Source organism: Acomys minous (assembly GCF_964271855.1).
Source record: "Acomys minous genome assembly, chromosome: 20".
Lineage (NCBI taxonomy): Eukaryota > Metazoa > Chordata > Mammalia > Rodentia > Muridae > Acomys > Acomys minous.
In genome coordinates, this window is record NC_140502.1 from 12,126,430 (window position 1) to 12,146,021 (window position 19,592).

The 19,592-nt window shown below is 43.6% G+C and overlaps 2 protein-coding genes across 2 annotated transcripts; both read left to right on the forward strand.

Annotated features, from left to right (window-relative positions):
- Positions 1-6,716: 6,716 nt before the first annotated feature.
- On the forward strand, positions 6,717-7,664 carry LOC311590934 (olfactory receptor 6Z7-like; the record flags this gene model as incomplete). Its single annotated transcript, XM_084770226.1, has 1 exon — positions 6,717-7,664. The coding sequence occupies one exon, from the start codon at positions 6,717-6,719 to the stop codon at positions 7,662-7,664; it is 948 nt and encodes a 315-aa protein (XP_084626352.1).
- A 10,521-nt stretch (positions 7,665-18,185) lies between these two features.
- On the forward strand, positions 18,186-19,183 carry LOC311591224 (olfactory receptor 6Z7-like; the record flags this gene model as incomplete). The annotated part of the gene is made up of 1 exon (XM_084770638.1): positions 18,186-19,183. One exon carries the CDS (start codon positions 18,186-18,188, stop codon positions 19,122-19,124), a length of 939 nt encoding a protein of 312 aa, XP_084626764.1. The 3' UTR covers positions 19,125-19,183.
- Positions 19,184-19,592: the final 409 nt, after the last annotated feature.

Here is a 19,592-nt window from a genome sequence, read left to right on the forward strand (position 1 = left end):
CTTCGGTTCATTTACTGTGAGACCTGAAATGTCAGGATGAGAAATACCAATTATACACTGAAGTCAATGAAGGGAAGGAGGGATGGAGGGAGGGAAGGAGGGAGGGAGGGAGGGAGGGAGGGAGAGAGAGAGAGAGAGAGAGAGAGAGAGAGAGAGAGAGAATGAATTATGTGTGTATGCATACATGCATGGGTACGTGGGTGTACGCGCGCGCGCGTGTGTGTGTGTGTGTGTGTGTGTGTGTGTGTGTGTGTGTGTGTGACTATTTCTGGAGAGATGTAAGTAAATAATGTCTACCCATTTCAGATAACGAATCAATGACAGACCAAAGTAAGGGTGGTACCAAAGTCCAGCTTGGTGAACCAGTGAGTTTTACTGGGTTTCCTTACAGGCGTAGAAGCGACTAAACGGCAGCTGCATCCCCCAAAAGATCACCCCAGCATGGGTGATGGTGCGTGAAATCTGGAATTCTGTTGTTTTGTTTTTGTTTTTTCGAGACAAGGTTTCTCTGTGTAGCCTTGGATGTCCTAGACTTGCTTTGTAGACCAGGCTGGCCTCGAACTCACAGTGATCCACCTGCCTCTGCCTCCCAAGTGCTGGGATTAAAGGCGTGCGTCACCACGCCCGACTGAAGTCTGGAATTCTGGAACTCACCCCACGACTTGCAGACAATTTGACACGTGAGAATGTCTCTTAGGCGGTTCAGCTGGTCAGAGTGTCTCTAAGCAGTTTTTACTGCTTACATATGTTCAGGCAGGGAGAAGCCTAGTGTATTTGGTCTGTTTCATGTCCTTCCTGAAGCCTTTGAGTTGTTTGCTTCCTGGGCTTAAGGAACTTTCCCTGCAGAGTGAACTGTTCCACTTCCCCCTTCGAATGGCGGTTCTCAACCTTTCTAATGCTGCAACCCTTTAATACAGTTCCTCACGTTGTGGTGACCTCAATCATAACATTATTATTATTTGTTTGTTTGTTTTTTGAGACAAGGTTTCTCTGTGTAGCCTTAGCTGTCCTAGACTCACTTTGCAGACCAGGCTGGCCTGGGGCGCACTGAGATCTGCCTGTCTCTTCCTCCTGAGTGCTGGGGTTAAAGGCGTGTGCCACCATGCCCGGCTCATAAAATTATTCTTGTTTCTATTTCATAACTGTAATTTTGCCACTCTTACAAATTTTAATGTAAATATCTGTGAAAGGATCATTTGATTCCAAAGGGTCATGACCCACAGGTTAAGAACTGCCGCCCTAGAACATTCTGTGTCATAATGAGCTTCCCTCCAAGTTGGAAGGTTTTATCTTGAATGAAATTGTTATACAACATTCTGTGTCACTGTCTGTTTCTCAGCCTCTGTCTGTGTCTCTCTGTCTGTGTCTTTCTCTGTCTCTGTCTCTGTCTCTGTCTCTCTCTCTCTCTCTCCTTTCTTCTTCCCTCTCCCTCTCTCTCTCTCCCTTTACCCCGTGTGTGCACGCATGTATGCACTCACATGCTGGTACCAGCTGAGACCGGAAGATAGCATCCAGTCTCCCAGAGCTGCCTACTGTGGGGTGCTCGGAACTGAACTTGGAACCTCTGCAAGAACAGCAAATATTCTTAACCTCTGAGCTGTCTCTCTAGGCCCTGCAAGCATTTATTTTTACCTTTGTACCTATGATCCACTATGTGTCTGGTACAAGGGAATGCTTCTTGACTTGTGCTGGATGGAGGCAACCTTAGAAAGCTTCCTAAACACTTAATTTTGTCTCCAGTTTTCTCCAATCTAACATGATTATAGTAGACACTACCTTGGAAACTAATTGAGTGGGTTGGTATAGGGCTAGGTAGGTCTGTTGTGATAGTAAAGAAATTATTATTTCATAGTGAACATGGGGTGTGGGGGTCACTATCCCTGTAAGTAGAGTTTCTCCTCGCCTCTGCCCTCCCAGCTGTGAGTCAACTTGGGAGATGCCGGAGTATGCAGGAAGTGGAGGGTTAACTGACTCTAAGACTCCATGATGTAGCTTCTATGAGGTCATTGTCTACGATGGGGCAGAAGGCTTTGTGGTGAAGTATACGTTTCAGGGGGTCACCCACGGTCTTTTAAGTAGAGCTTCACTCAGTCCTTTAAGTAAACTGAACGAAGACATTAATTTTTCAGGTTGGCTGGTCACTGTGTCCTGTCTGGGGTGAATAGGTCCATCTCTCTGGGAAAAGTTAATGTGACCTGTGTACCTCTTTGCCACCCTCAGTCTCTGGCCCCATTTTCATGTTGACCTTGGGAGCTGGTCAGACTTATTCTTATGTTCCTGGCATGCACAGCACCTCCTGTCACACAGAGGGCAATTGAATGTTTAGCAACATGGTGGCAAACCACTCCAGACCGGCCATGAGTTTGCCTTCTTCCTCAAGCCTAATAGCAGTCTAGGAAAAAAAAAGTCTCTTCCATCTGTTGTTTAATCCCACAGAGATTTGGAGGCAGTCTCAGAGATCCTCAGCCATGGCTTAAGCTCGCCTCTTGGAGTGCCTCCCGCCTGTTAGTACGGAAGCAATTTGGCATTGCCCAGACAGAAAACTCAGGTAGTGGGGTGATGGGATGAGGAAGGTCTAGGACTCTTGGTTCAGGACAAACGACTTGTGAGCCCAAGGCTCACAAGACCTCTAGGAAATGCCCTGGCCCACTGAGTGATGAATCCTTTCTCTTCATTGCAGAGAAACCCTCTGAGTGGACAGTTGGATCATCTCATGCCTGAGCAGAGACCCCAGTAAAGGAAGACTTTACTCAAGCTCCTCAGGTGAGCAAACTGCAAGCCTCATGGTGCAGGGACCGGAGAAGGAAAGGTGAGGATGGGAAAAGTGGTACTTTAGAGTCATATACTCTGTTTTTATCTGCATGAATAATTCTCATCTCAGCCTTATGATGTAGTTATAAACATAGCCCTGATTTTGCAGATGCAAAAACTGAGTACCAGGAAGCCCCTATTGAAAAAAAAAAGATGGCTTTCATACGTCTAACTAGTTTAGGATCGTGAATTTGAGTCCTGGCTCACATAATTCTGGACCCCAAATTCTTTCCACCACAGCGAGATTTCTCCCAAGGATGAGTGGATTAGAATATGTGGATTGAGAGATGAATTTTCAACTCGCATTTTCAACTGGCTGAGGCACTCTGCTCGAAGTGGGATCCCATCTTTTTTGTCCTCCTTGTGCAGTTTCTTTCTGGTTTGCCCATAAATTTACTGAGTTTTTACGGTTCTTTCCTTTCCATTTACTTATTGATTAACTGGTTGTTTTGTGTGTGTGTGCATAAACGGGTGTGTGTGTGCCTATGCCACAGAACGTATGCGGAAGTCAGAGGACAGCTTGTGGGAGGCCAGCTCTCTCCTTACACCATGTGGGTCCCAGGAATAAAACTCATGTTAGTTAGGTTTCATGGAAAGCGCCTCTCCCTGCTGAGCTTCTTCTTGCACAGCTGCTTCCTATACATCCCCAGAATCTAGTTCCGAGGCCAGGAGAAGGAGATTTGCAGCACCACTACACAGGTAGAGTAAAGCAATGCCAGGTAGATCATGGCTTGGTGACTCTATTTACAGCTTGCTGTCTGAGTGTCCTCCTCGATCAAGATTTATCCTCCTTCTGAGCTTGATTTCTTCTGCAAAGCGCATGCAGTAACATCCAGCTCACAAAACGCTTTGCAGCTGGGATTCATAAAACATGTACAATTCACAAATATGATATTTGTATTTGGATGTATATGGCTTAGTCATAGTAGGTAGTATTTGTTTTTCCTTTTTAAAAAAATATATATTTTACCATTTTTCAATCTCCTTTTTTTTGTTTGTTTTTTGAGACAGGGCTTCTCTGTGTAGCTCTGGCTGTCCTGGATTCACTTTCTAGACCAGGCTGGGCTTAAACTCACAGAGACCACCCATCTGCCGCTGCCTCCGCAAGTACTGGGATTACAGGTGTGTGCCACTGCACCTGGCTACATGTGACTCTTATTAGACTAATTCTACAATAACCCATAATTTGTCTAGAAGGAAATGGAGGCTCTAGAAGGGCATGTAAGTTCTTAGATTACTGTTATTAATATAGAATATATTATTTCATTTCTAATAATGTTGAAGCCCAGGTCTATTTGACTCTTTACTTGATGGTGGAGGTACACATTTTTATTGGAGATAATCACATTTTCCCCCAAAAGATACTGTCAGATGAATTTAGCCAACAATGAAGAAGGAAGCTCTTGTCTGGGGCTAAGTCTTGCTTATTTCTGTATTCCCTCTGTGCCTTCCTGGGCATCTCACACTGTAGATGCTGGAAGCATGTTTATAGGCTGAAACCACTCTCAAGTATTCAGATTATGGGGCCACACAATTGCGAAGTGATTTTTTAAAAAGTGAGATGTGACTCTGTATTATCAATGGGATAGTGACTGGGAAAATGTGCATCACAACGACCCATGGAAAATAAAATAAAATTGTATGTAACCATTCAGTGCAGTTGTGAACAAGAGCATCTTCTCTAGAAAATTACCACACAGGATTCTCTAACAGATGGTGTTAGATGTTACCATTGTTTTCAGAACAACAGGCAATCACACTCAGAGTCGGGAGATGAGAATTACACTGTATTGCAATGTATCCAGGAAAATGACTGACATCCACTGTAGCACTAATGGCCACTTGAGAGTGGCTTGGTAAAATGTTATCTAAATCAATAGTAACTTATTTGTATAAGACTTTACTTTTCATTTTCTTGTACCAATTTCACCACAGCTCATGGAAGCCAATCTCTCTCTCTCTCTCTCTCTCTCTCTCTCTCTCTCTCTCTCTCACACACACACACACACACACACACACACACACACACACACACACACACACACACACACATTACAGAGGAAAACCTGAAGCTTGAATAAATCTAGCACATTGATAATTATAATTGGCATACAAAGATGATTTTTTTTAAACTAAAGAGCAGTTTCCAACTCTGTCACATTGTGTCTTTTCTAACTTAGTAACCAACAGAGCTGGGTGTGGTGGCTCAGATCTATACTCCCAGCACCGGGTAGTGGGTCTTACTGTGAGTTAAAGGTCATCCTGGTTTATACTGTGACATCCAGGAAAGACTGGAGCACAAATGAAACCCTGTCTAAAAAACTCCAGGATCTAGCCAAAATAAATCAGCAACCACTGCAAACTGAGCCTTAGTCCCAATGATCTTGAATCCATTTATTGTGAGGTGTCTGGAGGGAGCAATGGTGATTAGAAAGCCAATCTTTTGATCTGCCATGCATGATGTAAATACTCCCCAACTATGTACAGCACACTATATGAGGGTCCTTAAATTGGGTATGGAGAACAGACTCCTGACTAAGACTAATATAAATCAATGAAATATTGCCCTTAGAAAGCTTGTAACTTAGTTAGAGAGAAAATGACCAATTGAAAAAAAAACACACCAGTAATTTAATTTTATGCTTAGATTTCTTCATTTTATTTTATATGCCTGTTATGTATCCATGTGCACCAAGTGCAGGGCTGATACCAGTGAAATTCAGGAAAAAAAGAGCAATTGAGAGCCGGGCGTGGTGGCACACACCTTTAATCCCAGCACTTGGGAGGCAGAGGCAGGCGGATCGCTGTGAGTTTGAGGTCAGCCTGGTCTACAGAGCGAGTCCAGGACAGCCAAGGCTACACAGAGAAACCCTGTCTCAAAAAAAAAAAAAAAAGAGCAATTGATAGCCCAGAACTGGAGTTGTGTATGGTTGTGGGTCACTATGTGGGTACCAGGAACCAAACCCAGGTCCTCTACAAGAGCAGCCAGTGGGCTTAAGCACTGAGCCATTTCTCCAGACGCTCCCAGGAATTTAAACTAACAGCAATCACTTCACAGGGAGGAATTAAGGCACGGAAGAAGTAATAATAAAACAGCATTTGATGAGGGACTTCTGAGAGAGGCCTAACTGGGCACATGACTTTAAAGTGGAAAACAAGAACGCAGACAAGCTTGTTCCAGGTGTGACAATCTCCTAAGGCTAGCAGGAGCTTGGAGCACTTGAGGACATGGGGGTAGGGGGAAGAAATCATGGGGTCTCAGTGGCTGTGCAAAGAGGACTTTGCACTCAAATCAGTTGTGATCAGAGCATGGGAGGTTTATAATAAACTGGGTGTTGTTCACATGCCAGTAATCGAAGAACTCAAGAGATAAAATTAGAACAATCAGGAGTTCAAGACTATCATTAGCTCCATAATGAATTCAAAGCCAGCCTGGGCTACCTGAGACATTGTCTTAAGAAATGGGATGTGTGTGCACTGTGGATGTGTATGCACTATTTAAAATAACAGTAAGAATGTATGGGCATTTTAAGGAGAGAGGAGTGACCTTATGACGGATGTGTTTTGGCCAGACACTACTAGCTGATACACAAAGACTTACAGGTCAAATTTAGAAGTGGAATGACACAATCTGTAGTCATATCAGGACTGGGGAAATGGCTCAGTGGGTAAAGATGCTCGTGGCCAACACTGAATTTGATCCCTAGAACCTGCATGGTGGAAAGAGAACTGCCTTAGGTCCCCCACAATTGCATCCCAGACCATCAGTAGAATGCATAAATATAGTAAGACTGTTCTAAAAGAAGTGATTTATGACATTGTGACAGTGGCTTTGGGTCTAGGGTGTGATACGGTAGCAGAGAGATGTGGAGAAAAACATTTTGTAGATGTATTTTTGCTTTTAGATGGAGAAGTCACTTGAGTCGGACAACATGACCAGAGTCCAGGAATTTGTCCTACTGGGCTTGTCCACAAAGCTGGGGATAAGGGATGCCCTGTTTGCTGTCTTCCTGGCTCTCTACCTGCTGACGCTCCTGGAGAACACACTCATCATCTACCTCATCTGCAGTCACAGCGAGCTCCACAAACCCATGTACTTCTTCCTGGGCAACCTCAGCTGCCTGGAGATGTGCTACGTGTCGGTCACCATGCCCACCTTACTCGTGGGGCTGTGGACGGGACCTTGCCACGTTCCATTCACAAGCTGCATGACACAACTCTTCTTCTTCATCTCTCTCATCTGCACAGAGTGCACCCTCCTGGCCTCCATGGCTTATGACCGCTATGTGGCCATCTGCCGCCCACTGCACTACCCGCTGCTCATGAGGCCTCAGGTCTGCCTGGGCTTAGCCTTGTCTTCATGGCTCGGTGGGCTGTTGGTCTCAGTGATCAAAACAGCGTGCATCGCAAGCCTGTCCTACTGCGGCCCCAACGTACTCAACCATTTCTTCTGCGACGTCTCCCCACTGCTCAACCTGTCCTGTACCCACGTGGCCCTCACGGAGCTGGTGGACTTCATTTCAGCCATTGTCATCCTCTGGGGTTCACTCTTTGTGGCCATAGCCTCCTATGTGGCCATCAGCAGGACAGTTCTGGCCATGCCGTCAGCTGCTGCCCGCCGCAAAGCTTTCTCTACCTGCGCCTCCCACTTGGTAGTGGTGGGCATCTTCTACTCAGCCACCATCTTCATCTATGCCCGTCCTAGCCGCATAGAAGCCATGGACCTCAATAAGGTGCTGTCTGTCATCTACACGGTGGTCACCCCCATGTGCAACCCTGTAATTTACTGTCTGAGGAACAAAGAGGTACAATCGGCTTTCCGTAGAACCATACGCTGGTCTTCAAATGCTTAAGTCCAGGAGGTGAGACATCGATTTACTTACATCCTACTTTTGTGTTAAGATATAATCCACACACCATTGCCTTTTAAATATATACATTTAATGTTTGCATATTTCCACAAAATTGTACAACCATCATTGCTGTGTGTCCAGACCTGCTGGACAATCAACTGGGACCCTCAGACCCCTGAGGAGAGAATGGGGGGACAAGAGACACAAAGAAGGAACAGCAAGTCAAGGAGTCTGATCAAACTGACCAAATTTTATTTTTTCACAGACAATTATATATCATTGAAGCAGGAGGCTGAGTGTGGTGATCCGGGTGGGCGGTTTTCGCAAGATATCAGGAAGTCAGGAAGTTTGGCAGGGCGAGGGTCCCTGTGGTTCTGGGGCTGGGTGGAATTGTTAGGCATCTGGAACCACAAGGTGTTACCTATAGACTTTGTTTCACTCGTCCTCTGAAGGCCTCTGTAATTCTGGAAATACTGAGAACAGATGGAGAGTACCTTGAGGGAGGGGAAGAGGTTGCAAGGCAGCCTTCTGGAATGTGCCCTGAGGCAAGGAGGAAAAGCAGTCATAAGGCAGCCTGCCCCAGGTCCACTCGATGTATTGTGCCAAGGTCTGAGATGCTTGCTGGCTATGGTCTTGGCTCCCCACAGCTGTGTAATTTCACCACTCCTGGAAAAATACCTGTACAAATTGGAAGTCATTTTCTGTGATATCTCTACTCCTTCAAAAAACAAAAACAAAAACAAAACCCCAAAATCACCTAATCTATTTTCTATCTGCATAGATTTCTCTGTTTTTGACATTTTTGTAGACACAGAATTATGTAATGTCATTTTTTTTATGTCAAACTCCTGTCACAGTTCATAATGCATTAAGTTCATGAATACTGCAGCATGTACCAGTGATTTGTTTGTTTCCATGGTCTAATCATTACATTGCATGGACAGATTATATTGGCTTGTCCGTTCATTGACTGATAGTTCGGTTGTTTCTGCTATTGGGATATTGTGAACTAATTAATTTGTGAACACTTACTCATCACTTTAAAATATTTTATTTTTATGTATTAGCGTGTGTGTAGGAGTGAATGCGCACATGCGGGCAAGAGTCTATGTACATGTACGTATGTCCCTGCTGAGGTCAGAAGCAGGCTTTGGATCTCCTGGGACCCGCAGTTACATGTGGTTGTGAGTCATATAATGTGGGTGCTAGAAGTTGAACTTCAGTTCCCTGCAAGATCAGCAAGTGTGCCTAACCACTGAGCGGCCTGTCCAGCCTCACTATCCATAACTTCTGAGCAGAAGTATGTTTCTTTGTTCTCTCGTAGCCAGGTGTAGAGTTGCTGAGTTAGCCAAATGGGTGTTGGAAAATGAACTCAGGTACCATGCAAGAGCAGTCCGTGCTCTTAACTGCTGAGCAATTTTCTCCAGTTCCATTGGTAAACTTAAATTATAGAGGTCCAATTCTATATCAACTATCACATTTACACAATGATAAATGTAGAGATGAAGTACACAGCTATAAATATTCATAAGTATACTGAAACGCATGATAACTACATACTGTGATGTTGAAGGGATAGGTTACAATACCATGTCTTGAGCTAGAGAGATGGCTCAGCAGTTAGGAGCACAGGCAGCTCTGGCAGAGGACCCAGGTTCAGTCCCCAGCACCCACGTGGCGGCTCACAACCACCTACAACCCCTGTTACAAGAGATCCAAGACCTCTTCTTGCCTTTGCAGTTCCTCAGCACATATGGGGGTGTACATACATACATGTGGGCGTAACACCCATACACGTAAATAAAAATAAATAAATCCGAAAAGAAAAACCCAGCTTCTTACAGTATACCTAAGTTTCAGCTTTTAAAAATGTATCTGAAGGGTGCAGATGTAACTTAGTTTGTTGAGTGTCTGCCTGGCATCCACAAAGCCCGGGTTTGAACCCCAACCCTATATAAATAGAGTGTGGGGGGTGCATGCTTGTAATCCCAGAACTTGGTAGGTAGAGGCGGAAAGATCTGGAGTCCAATATCATCTTCAACTACACAGTGATTGCAGAAGGTAGCCTAGGCTACATGAGACCCTGTTTCAAAAAAATTTTTTTTAAATGCAATTTGTATAAAAGAACATAGAATAGGTTTTAGAAATCGGTGCCTTAAGTTTTCAATAATAATATCTCAGTGTGGAAGATGGTGGAAAGGTGTTGCTTTCAGAGTGCTGTCTTCTGCTGACTTTCTGTGCTAGGCATGATTTCTTTCGTGATACAATTTTTAAATCGTAATTTCACAACACTTTAAGCTAGTGGCTAAATTAGCTAGAGGCCGAGTTCATATATACATTTTGCAAAAATTTCCAAATATCCAGAATCTCCCCCCCTCTGCATCTTGAATGTTACGTTTCACTTATTACAAGATTTTATACACATCTTTTTGTAAGACCAGGGCCCTACAGCATCTTGGGAGCAACTTGAGAGCATTGACGAGATTTCACATGCCTCTTAGATGCAATGTCAGACATAAGCCCTTGGCCCCGTTAGAAGTTGTGAGCTTCCTGAGAACTGATTTTTAAACAAATGCTGTCTCTGGGCTCACCCTCACAAGCCCCAGAACAACCTTATAAAAAGTTTTGCTTTAGTTTTGACTCCAAACCCACAGAGATTAAGACAGCCCTCTAATGCCCAGATCTTGGATTTAAGTCGGCTCTATCTGCTTCCAGCTGGCCAGAGGAACAGAACTCTATTGGAAACATAAAAGTAGAGGGGTGTGGGGAGCCTAGTCGGGAGCTCATTGCCGAGAACTAAAGATAGCTTTCTGAAACACTTGGCTTGGAATTCACTGTCCAGCCACTTAAGTTGCTTCCACCTTCACTTACGCTCAGGCAGGAAACTGGATCCTTCTTAAAGAAGAAGAAGAAAAAAAAAAAAAAGAGAAAGACCCACTTTGCCTTAACACAGAGGTAAGAAGGTACAACCATGTGATTTTTTTTAACCATGTGATTTTATAGAGGACAAAAAGGTTTTTCTTCTATAGTATGTCTATACACGCTAGAAACAGCCAAGATGACACACAGGCTCTGTTGGGATGAATCTCCGATGAATCTCCATGACAGGCATAAAAATTCAAGTCCATCTACGAAACCAGAAAGGACATGGAAGAGTAGATCAGCTGGACTGAGGATGAGAGACTAGCGGGAAGAAATGGGAACAGGTGAATATATTTAAACCACACTGTATATTCAAAAGCAATTGCCTATATCTGTCTTAACACCGTGCAATGACTATACACCAATAAGGTATTTTTAAAAAGGAAAAGGAAATGGGATAACATCTTCATACTGGAGATGAATATATGGGCTTTATAAATCCATAATCTATGAAGATATTGTGTAGTGTCTTTATATAATAGATAATTCAGAAGAAGGTACCGTTAGATCTGTGTGTGGTGGTGCATGTCTGTAATCCCACAACTTGGGAAGCAGAGGCAGAACTAAAGGTTATATTTCACCATGTAATGAGTTTGAATCCAGAAATTGACTAAGTTAGCTGATGTCTCATTCCTCCGACCCATGCTTCAAAGCATCTTCGACTCATCCCAGATCACCCAGTGTCTTTTAAAATTATTGTCATCATTCTTGAAAAAAAATCAGTTAGGGTCATAGGGCATCTTATTTTTTTATTAGAGAGGCAAGGTAATATAAAAAAAAAGACTTCAGGCAAAGTTATAACAGATGCAGTGTGTGTATAAGGGAAAGCATGAAAGACAAATGACCAAAGGATAAGTAGACCAGAGAAGAGAATCAGTCCAACCGAGGAGGAAAACTATGTAGTGGAAGAAAGCCAGGAACTAGTTTCAGAACCACGGACTGCTCAGAGAAATCCAGAGATGGCTGGCAGGGCACAGCTCCAGCGAGACAGTCACCTCCAGCTTCAGGTACAAGACATCTCAGCTGTGAGGCTGGTTGGTTAGGCATTAGGGGATCTATCCTGACTGGTGGCCTCAAAGCACTTTTAGCACCGTATTTGAGTCTCACTAGGAGTGTCTGGAAGAAGTATTGTGCTTTTGTATCTATTAACAATATTTTAAAATTAAGATTTTATTTTGTGCTTGTGCATGTGTGCATGCATGCATGTGTGTGTGTGTGTATGGACAGCAGAGGACCACTTGTGAGTCCGTTCTCTTTTTCCACCATGTGGGTGTTAAGAGATCAAACTTGGGTCATTAGCCTCGGTGGCAAGTGTCTTTACTCACTGAGTTTGTTAGCTTAACGATATTTTTCAAAATTACTATTATTATTATTATTATTATTATTATTATTATTATTATTAATTATAAATTATGTGTTTTGTGTGTAATGGGGGAGGGCTGTAGGCACACACACATGTCATGGCATGCATGTGGATAGTAAAAAACATCTTTCAGGAGTCTGTTTCTTCCTTGTACCAAGATTCCGGGAAGTCTTCTGTCAGGAACTCAGACTGTCAGGCTTTGCACACCAAGCTCTTTTACCCACTGAGCCATCTTTCCGGCCTCTAAACCGTATGCATTTGAACATTCTTGCAGTTTTCTTCATATAAATGTTGATATCAGTTGCATGCTTATGCATCTTTTTTTTTTCAAGATAGGATTTCCCTGTGTAGCCTTGGCTGTCCTAGAGTTGCTTTGTAGACCAGGCTGGCCTCGAACTCACAGCAATCCACCTGCCTCTGCCTCCTGAGTGCTGGAATTAAAGGTATGCGCCACCATGCCCGGCTAACATATTTTTATTCCCACTCAGGATTATGTTTCTGAGATTGGCCACGGAAGATGCTGGACTCACTTTTGTTTTTTGTTTTTAACAAAGTAGCACTCTATTATACAAACAGGGGTTGTTTAAACAGGGATTGTTTTACGTATCAGTTCTACTATTGGGCATTTGTAATGTTCAGACATTTTTCTTAGCACCAAAGAAAAGTGCTGCTGTTGCTGTGACTTTCCATGCGGCAATATACTCTAAAATTTGTTGGAGAATGGTTACTTCATTTCCCAAGAGTCAGTTCTCATCTAGGTCCCCGCCACAGTGTGTGAAAACCCACAAAGTGAAGCTTCATGTGTCCAGATCTCAAATACATGACTTCCCCATGGCTATGAAAACCTGGTATCTCATCTCACCTTCAGTTTCCATTTCTTTGCTTCCTAATAAGATGAGATCTCCTAGCTTTGAGTTCTTATTGTTGGTCAAACTATGCCTCTAGGACGGTGGTTCTCAACCTGTGTGCCAAGACCTTCTTGCGGGGGGGGGGGGGGAGGAATCACATCCAGATATCATGCATATTAGATATTTCCGTTACTATTCATAACAGTAACAAAATTACAGTTGTGAAGGTTATGGTTGGGGTCACTACAACATGAGTTGTATTAAAAGGTAGAGGGATAGGAAGGCTGAGAACTACTCTTCTAGGGCTCTCTCTCTCTCTCTCTCTCTCTCTCTCTCAAAAGAATCCCACACCAATCAACCAATGTCTTTATATATCTTGTGGGGAAATCCCTTATCAGTAACATGTAGTAGGGATATATGCTTGGTGATTAGAATTTCTTTGGGTCATGCAAATTTTAAAAATTTTTAAATTTTACAAGGCAGATGTTTTATTTCTTTTTAATGGTTCCCCCCCCCTTTTACTGAAAATAGGTTCTTTTCTCAAAAAATATATCCCGATGACAGTATTACTTTCCATTTCCTTCGCCCAGGTTATCCCCACCTCCTCTCTCACTTAGATCCACTCCCTTTCTGTCTCTCATTAGAAGAAAAAAAACAGGCTTCTAAGAGATGATATTAAAATATAACAATATAATAAGATGAAACAAAAACTATTATACTGAAGTTGGTCAGGACAATCCAACAGAAATCACAGAGCCCCAGAAAAGACACAAGAATCTGAGACCCACTCATGCCCGCCCTCAGGAATCCCATAAAAACACTCAGCTGGAAGCCATAATATATGCGCAGAGGATTTAGTGCAGACCCGGGAAGGCCCTGTGTGTGCTCCTTCAGTCTCTGTGAGTTCACAAGATCATTGATGAGGCAGATGTTTTAAATGTTTTCCCATTATTAGTGCTGTTTTATGTACACCAAAGTCCATAAAGACATACTTCTGCACTGTTTTCTAAAATTTTATGGATTTTTTTTGTTTTGGATAAACATATTAAAATTTGGCAGTTTCATACATGTGTACAATGCTATGAACAGGTTCACCCCCAGTTGACCTCTGTTGTCCCCATCCCATAATGCCCATTTCTTCCTTACTAGACCTTTTCCTACTTTTTGGGTCATACTTTCAGTGCAGTTCTATCTTGTGCCGGTAGCCATAGCTGCACCATGCTCAGGATTGCATTATTCTGCTACAGGCAGCGTTTTGCAGGACTCCTCCCCACCCTCCAGCCCTGACACTCTTTCTCCCCATTTTTTGGGGATGATGTTATGAGTGACTTCTCTAGCCAGAGAAGCTTCTTGTTTTGCAGTTGGTGGCAGTCAATACAGAAACCCATAACTCCTCAAATGCTGAGGATAAATGATTATTGAGTTCTCAGCCCTGATTGAGCTCTTGGGGTGGTGTGTGTGTGTGTGTGTGTGTGTGTGTGTGTGTGTGTGTGTGTGTCTGAGAGAGATATTGATTGATTGAGAGAGAGAGAGAGGAAAGAGAGAGACAGATGACAGAGAGACAGAGAGAGAGAGAGAGAGAGAGAGAGAGAGAGAGAGGGAGAGAGAGAGGGAGAGGACGAGAAAGAGCGAGCTTTTTCTTTATTCTGTTGTTGTGGATAACTAATTATCCAGACACAGACTTTTCTGATCCATGTGGAGTGCATTACCACCATTTCAAAATTCACCTGTGGTTTTTTTCCCCTTTCTTTACCCTAATTCAAGAATAAATCAAAATATTACTTTCCTGCCTAATGAATTGTTCTCCAATTCCTAAATAGCCTCCTCCAAGCCTAGACAACTATCTACATCCTTGGCCTCCACTATTGCTTTAGCATTAACATCCACCCTCTGAAATCCTCTCAGTGCCTGTGTGTGTGTGTGTGTGTGTGTGTGTGTGTGTGTGTGTGTGTGTTTGCTCGCATGTGGATTTAATATTGGGTGACTTCCTAAGTCTTTCTGCACTGTAGTTTTGGAGACAGGGTCTTTCTCTGGCTTGCCCGATACCAGTTTGGCTAAGCTATCTGGCCAGCGAACTCCAAGGATCCACCTATTTCCTCCCCAATGGCCAGTGCTACAGTTACAGCTGTGTGCCAGCAATCCAAACTCAGGTCCTCATGCCTGTGAGACAGAAATGTCAATTACAGACATTTCCCTAGCACTTACTCTCTCATTTTTACATTAGACCTTCTATTTTGAGTCATCTCTCTCTCTCTCTCTCTCTCTCTCTCTCTCTCTCTTTATTTTTACCATTTTTATCTCTTACTACCTCAAATATAAAAATGTCAAAAGGGCTGTAAACACTCATTTTCCCCCCCACTGTTTTACTTCAGGCACTCATTACAGAATATATTCTCGATATTTGCTAGTGAACAGGCACAAACACTGTACTCTCCACGCTTGACACTGAATCCTGTGTTTTTAGTAGCACAGGATAGGACCCGTCACCACTCCTTTGAATGCACTACTTACTGTTCATGAGCTCCAGGGCAGTCACATCGTGACTGGATCAATGCCTATACATCTAAAGTAGTAAAACAGACCTGATGCTTATGTTTAGAAATCTCTGTAGACCTTAAATTATGTTCAATATGCCTCATTTCTTTCCTTTCCAAAGGCTGCTGCTGGGCATGGAGGAGAGAGCTCACTGGTTACGAGTGCTTGCTAAGCAAGGATGAGGACCCAAGTTTGGCTATGTGGCACCCACATAAAAAGCTGGGTGTGGCTGCAGGTGCCTATAATTCTAGCATGGAAAAGCAGAGACAGGTAGATCCTCAGAGCTCACTGCCCAGCCTAACTGAAGCCGTGAGTTTACAGTTCAGAGAGAAGCCCTGTCTCAAGGCAAGAAGGCGGAGAGTGGAAAAGGAAGATCTTGGTGTTTCACCTTGGCTTCCTCGTGTATACTCACATGTGCATATGCACACATATGTGCATTTGAAACACACATGCACATGTACACACATCTGCGTGCATAGACACATAGACATACTCGCCTATGTATGCACATGCACACAGATGCACATATGTGATGCACATGAGAGATAGAAACACACTCTTTCTCCCATTGCCCCCATCACCCATGGCTAATCTGAAAGGATTTCCTTTACCCAAGCTGTATGAGTCTCAGTTATCGTGTTGTTTTAATAAAGGTGAAGGGCTGGAGAGATGGCTTAGTGCTTAAGAGCCTTTGTTGCTTTTGCACAGAACCCAGACTGGACTTTCAGCACCTGCAGGGTAATGCGGAACCACCCCGAGATCCAGTTTCAGGTTATCCAATGTATTACACTGAGCTCTGTGGGCACCTGGCATGCACATGATACACATACATATGACATTCACATAAAATAAATAAATCTAAATGCTTCTTCTGCCCTGACCTTCATCCATATGGCCCTCACAGAGTGGGTATTATACTGATATATCTTTAAATAATATGTGCCCAGTCCTACTTGATACGCCAGGGCGGGTTGATACTCATGGGAGGTCTACCCTTCTCTGGGAAGAAAAGGAGAGGGGGAAGGGTGAGAGGAGGTGAGGGGAAGGGAGAGGGAGGGACTAGTAGGAGAGGATGGAGGGGACATTTCTACTGGGATGTGATACACACACACACACACACACACACACACACACACACACACACACGACAAATCTCTCTTAGAAATTATTCCAGTTAAGAGAGCTATACTTAGGAAAAATTGTCATAACTCTTATTTAAAATAGAGCGCACAGGTCGGGCGGTGGTGGCGCACACCTTTAATCCCAGCACTTGGGAGGCAGAGGCAGGTGGATCGCTGTGAGTTCGAGGCCAGCCTGGTCTACAAAGTGAGTCCAGGACAGTCAAGGCTACACAGAGAAACCCTGTCTTGAAAAACCAAAAATAAAATAAAATAAAATAAAATAAAATAAAATAAAATAAAATAAAATAGAGCACACAACTTCTGACACATTGGGAGTGTTTTGCAGACAGAAATATGCCCAGAAATGATAATTTATGGTTATTAAAAGCAATAAAATATTTCTTGCTTTATAAAACACAACCCCATCTATTACTATATTTAAATATCATGAAGGGGCTGAGACGTGACTCAGTAGTACAGCCTTTATCTAAGATGAGCAAAGCCCTGTGTTCAATTCTCAGCAGTGCAAAAAAATCCAAAAAAACAAAAACCAAAAAACCAACCCCCCCAAAAAACCTCAAACCAAACAACCCCCCACAGAAAACAACAAACAAAACAAAACAAAAACCTAAACATTCATTCACATGGCCTAAGGGCTTTGTGAGGATGGATTTCATTCTGTTTAATTCCCTTTAGATTTATTTATTTTATATTATGTGTATATTGCCTGCATGTGCATGCCTGGTGCCCTGAGAGGTCAGAAGAAGGTATTGGGTCGCCTGGAACTGGAGGAACAGAAGGCTGTGAGCTACCATGTAGTTGCCTGGAGTCAGACCCAGGTCTTCTGCAAGAGCAGTTAGTGCTCTTAACTGTTGAGTAATCTTCCAGGCCCTCAGCTCTGTTTTGCCAAATAACATAACATATCTGAGGCTCACAAACGTTAGCTATCTTTCTTAAAATTTTAGACTCAGTAAGTTCCCATGTGTGTCAATTTTCCATTTCTGGTTTTGCAGTTTTTTCCTCTTCGTTGCTTTGCCTGACACAGGTCTACCCCCTGCTGAGTTGATTTATCTCCACGAAGGTTTACCCATAGATGCCTTTATACTTTGGAACAGACCAGGGTCGTTTAAAAATTTTATTTATTTATTAATTCATTCATATTACATCTCAATTGTTATCCCATCCCTTCTATCCTCCCATTCCTCCTTCCCTCCCACTTTCCCCTTACTCCCCTCCCCTATGTCTCTGACTGAGGAGGACCTCCTCCTCCTGTATATGATCATAGGGTATCAAGTCTCTTCTTGGTAGCCTGCTATCCTTCTTCTGAGAGCCACCAGGCCTCCCCATCCAGGGGACGTGGTCAAATATGGGGCGCCAGAGTTTGTGTGAAAGTCAGACCCCACTCTCCACTCAACTGTGGAGAATGACCTGTCCCTTGACTAGATCTGGGTAAGGGTTCAATGTTTATTGCATGTATTGTCCTTGGTTGGTGCCATAGTTTGTGCAGATACCCCTTGGCCCAGATCTGCCCATCGTAATGTTCTATTTGTAGGTTTCTAGGACCCTCTGGATCCTTCTATTTCCCCATTCTCCTATACTTCTCTCACCTAGAGTCCCAAAAGGATGTCCTCACATCTATCCCACTTTCCTGGTAGATGAAGACTTTCATGGGACATGTCCCTTGGGCTAGTCAGACCAGGGTCTTTATAAACCTATTTCTTTCTTCACTTAGATGGAGAGATTTCTGCATCTGGCCAACGGGTCCAATGACCAGGATTTTATCCTGTTGGGTTTGTCTGCCAGGGAAGACATGAAGGACGGTCTGTTTGTTATCTTTCTGATCCTCTACCTGCTGATACTCTTAGAGAACATGCTAGTTATCTACGTCATTGGCAGCCACCGTGAGTTGCTCCACAAACCCATGTACTTCTTCCTGGGCAACCTCAGCTGCCTGGAGATGTGCTATGTGTCAGTCACCATGCCCAGCCTGCTTATGGGCTTGAGGTCCAGCCCTTGCCATGTGCCTTTCTCATCCTGCATGGCTCAATTGTTTTTATTCATCTCTCTCATCGGTACTAAGTGCACCCTCCTGGCCTCCATGGCCTACGACCGCTATTTGGCCATCTGTCATCCACTGCATTACCCACTGCTCATGAGGCCACAGGTCTGTTGGGGTTTGGCCTTGTCCTCCTGGGTGGGTGGACTGTTGGTCTCTGTGGTCAAGACCACATGCATAGCAAGCCTGTCCTACTGTGGGCCCAATGTCCTCAACCACTTCTTCTGTGATGTCTCGCCACTGCTCAACCTGTCCTGCACCCATGTGGCCCTCACAGAACTGATTGACTTTATCCTAGCCATTGTCATCTTCTGTGGGTCATTGCTCGTTGCTATGGCCTCTTATATGGCCATCGGTAAGGTTCTGATCCGAATGCCTTCGGCTGCTGCGAGCCACAAAGCTCTCTCCACATGTGCCTCCCACCTTCTCGTAATGGGAATTTTCTATTCTGTGGTCCTCTTTATGTATTCCAGGCCCAGCCATATCAAATCCACAGACCTCAACAAGGTGCTGTCAGTCATCTACACAGTGGCCACGCCCATGTGCAGCCCAATCATCTACTGCTTGAGGAATAGGGAGGTCCATACAGTGCTGAAGAAGACACTCCACCTATAGTGAGATGCTTGAGAGAGGAGGTGTCCTTTCTCTCCTGGTTTTAAAAACAATTTACAGCCAAGTACAGGTAAAGAAATTCCAAAGGCAGAGAAAGAGACATGGTAGAAGTTTCCAGAACATTGTACAAAAAGACATTTTATAATCAACATGAAAAAAATAGGAATATTACAAGGGCTGACAAGATGGTTCTATGGGTAAAGACAATTGCTCTCTCAATCCTGATGAAGTGAGTCTCTCAGAACTCACATTATAAAAGGAGTGGACTGACACCCACTGGTTGGCCTCTGATCTTCACATGTCTACAAGACAGACAGATATAAAGTGCCTTAGAGTTACTATTGCTGTGATTAGGCACCATGGCCAAAGCAACTTGGTGGGGGGAAGAAAGGGTTTATTTGTCTTACACATCCTCATTACTGTTGGCCATGGAAAGGAATCAGGACAGAAACTCAAACAAGGCAAGAATAT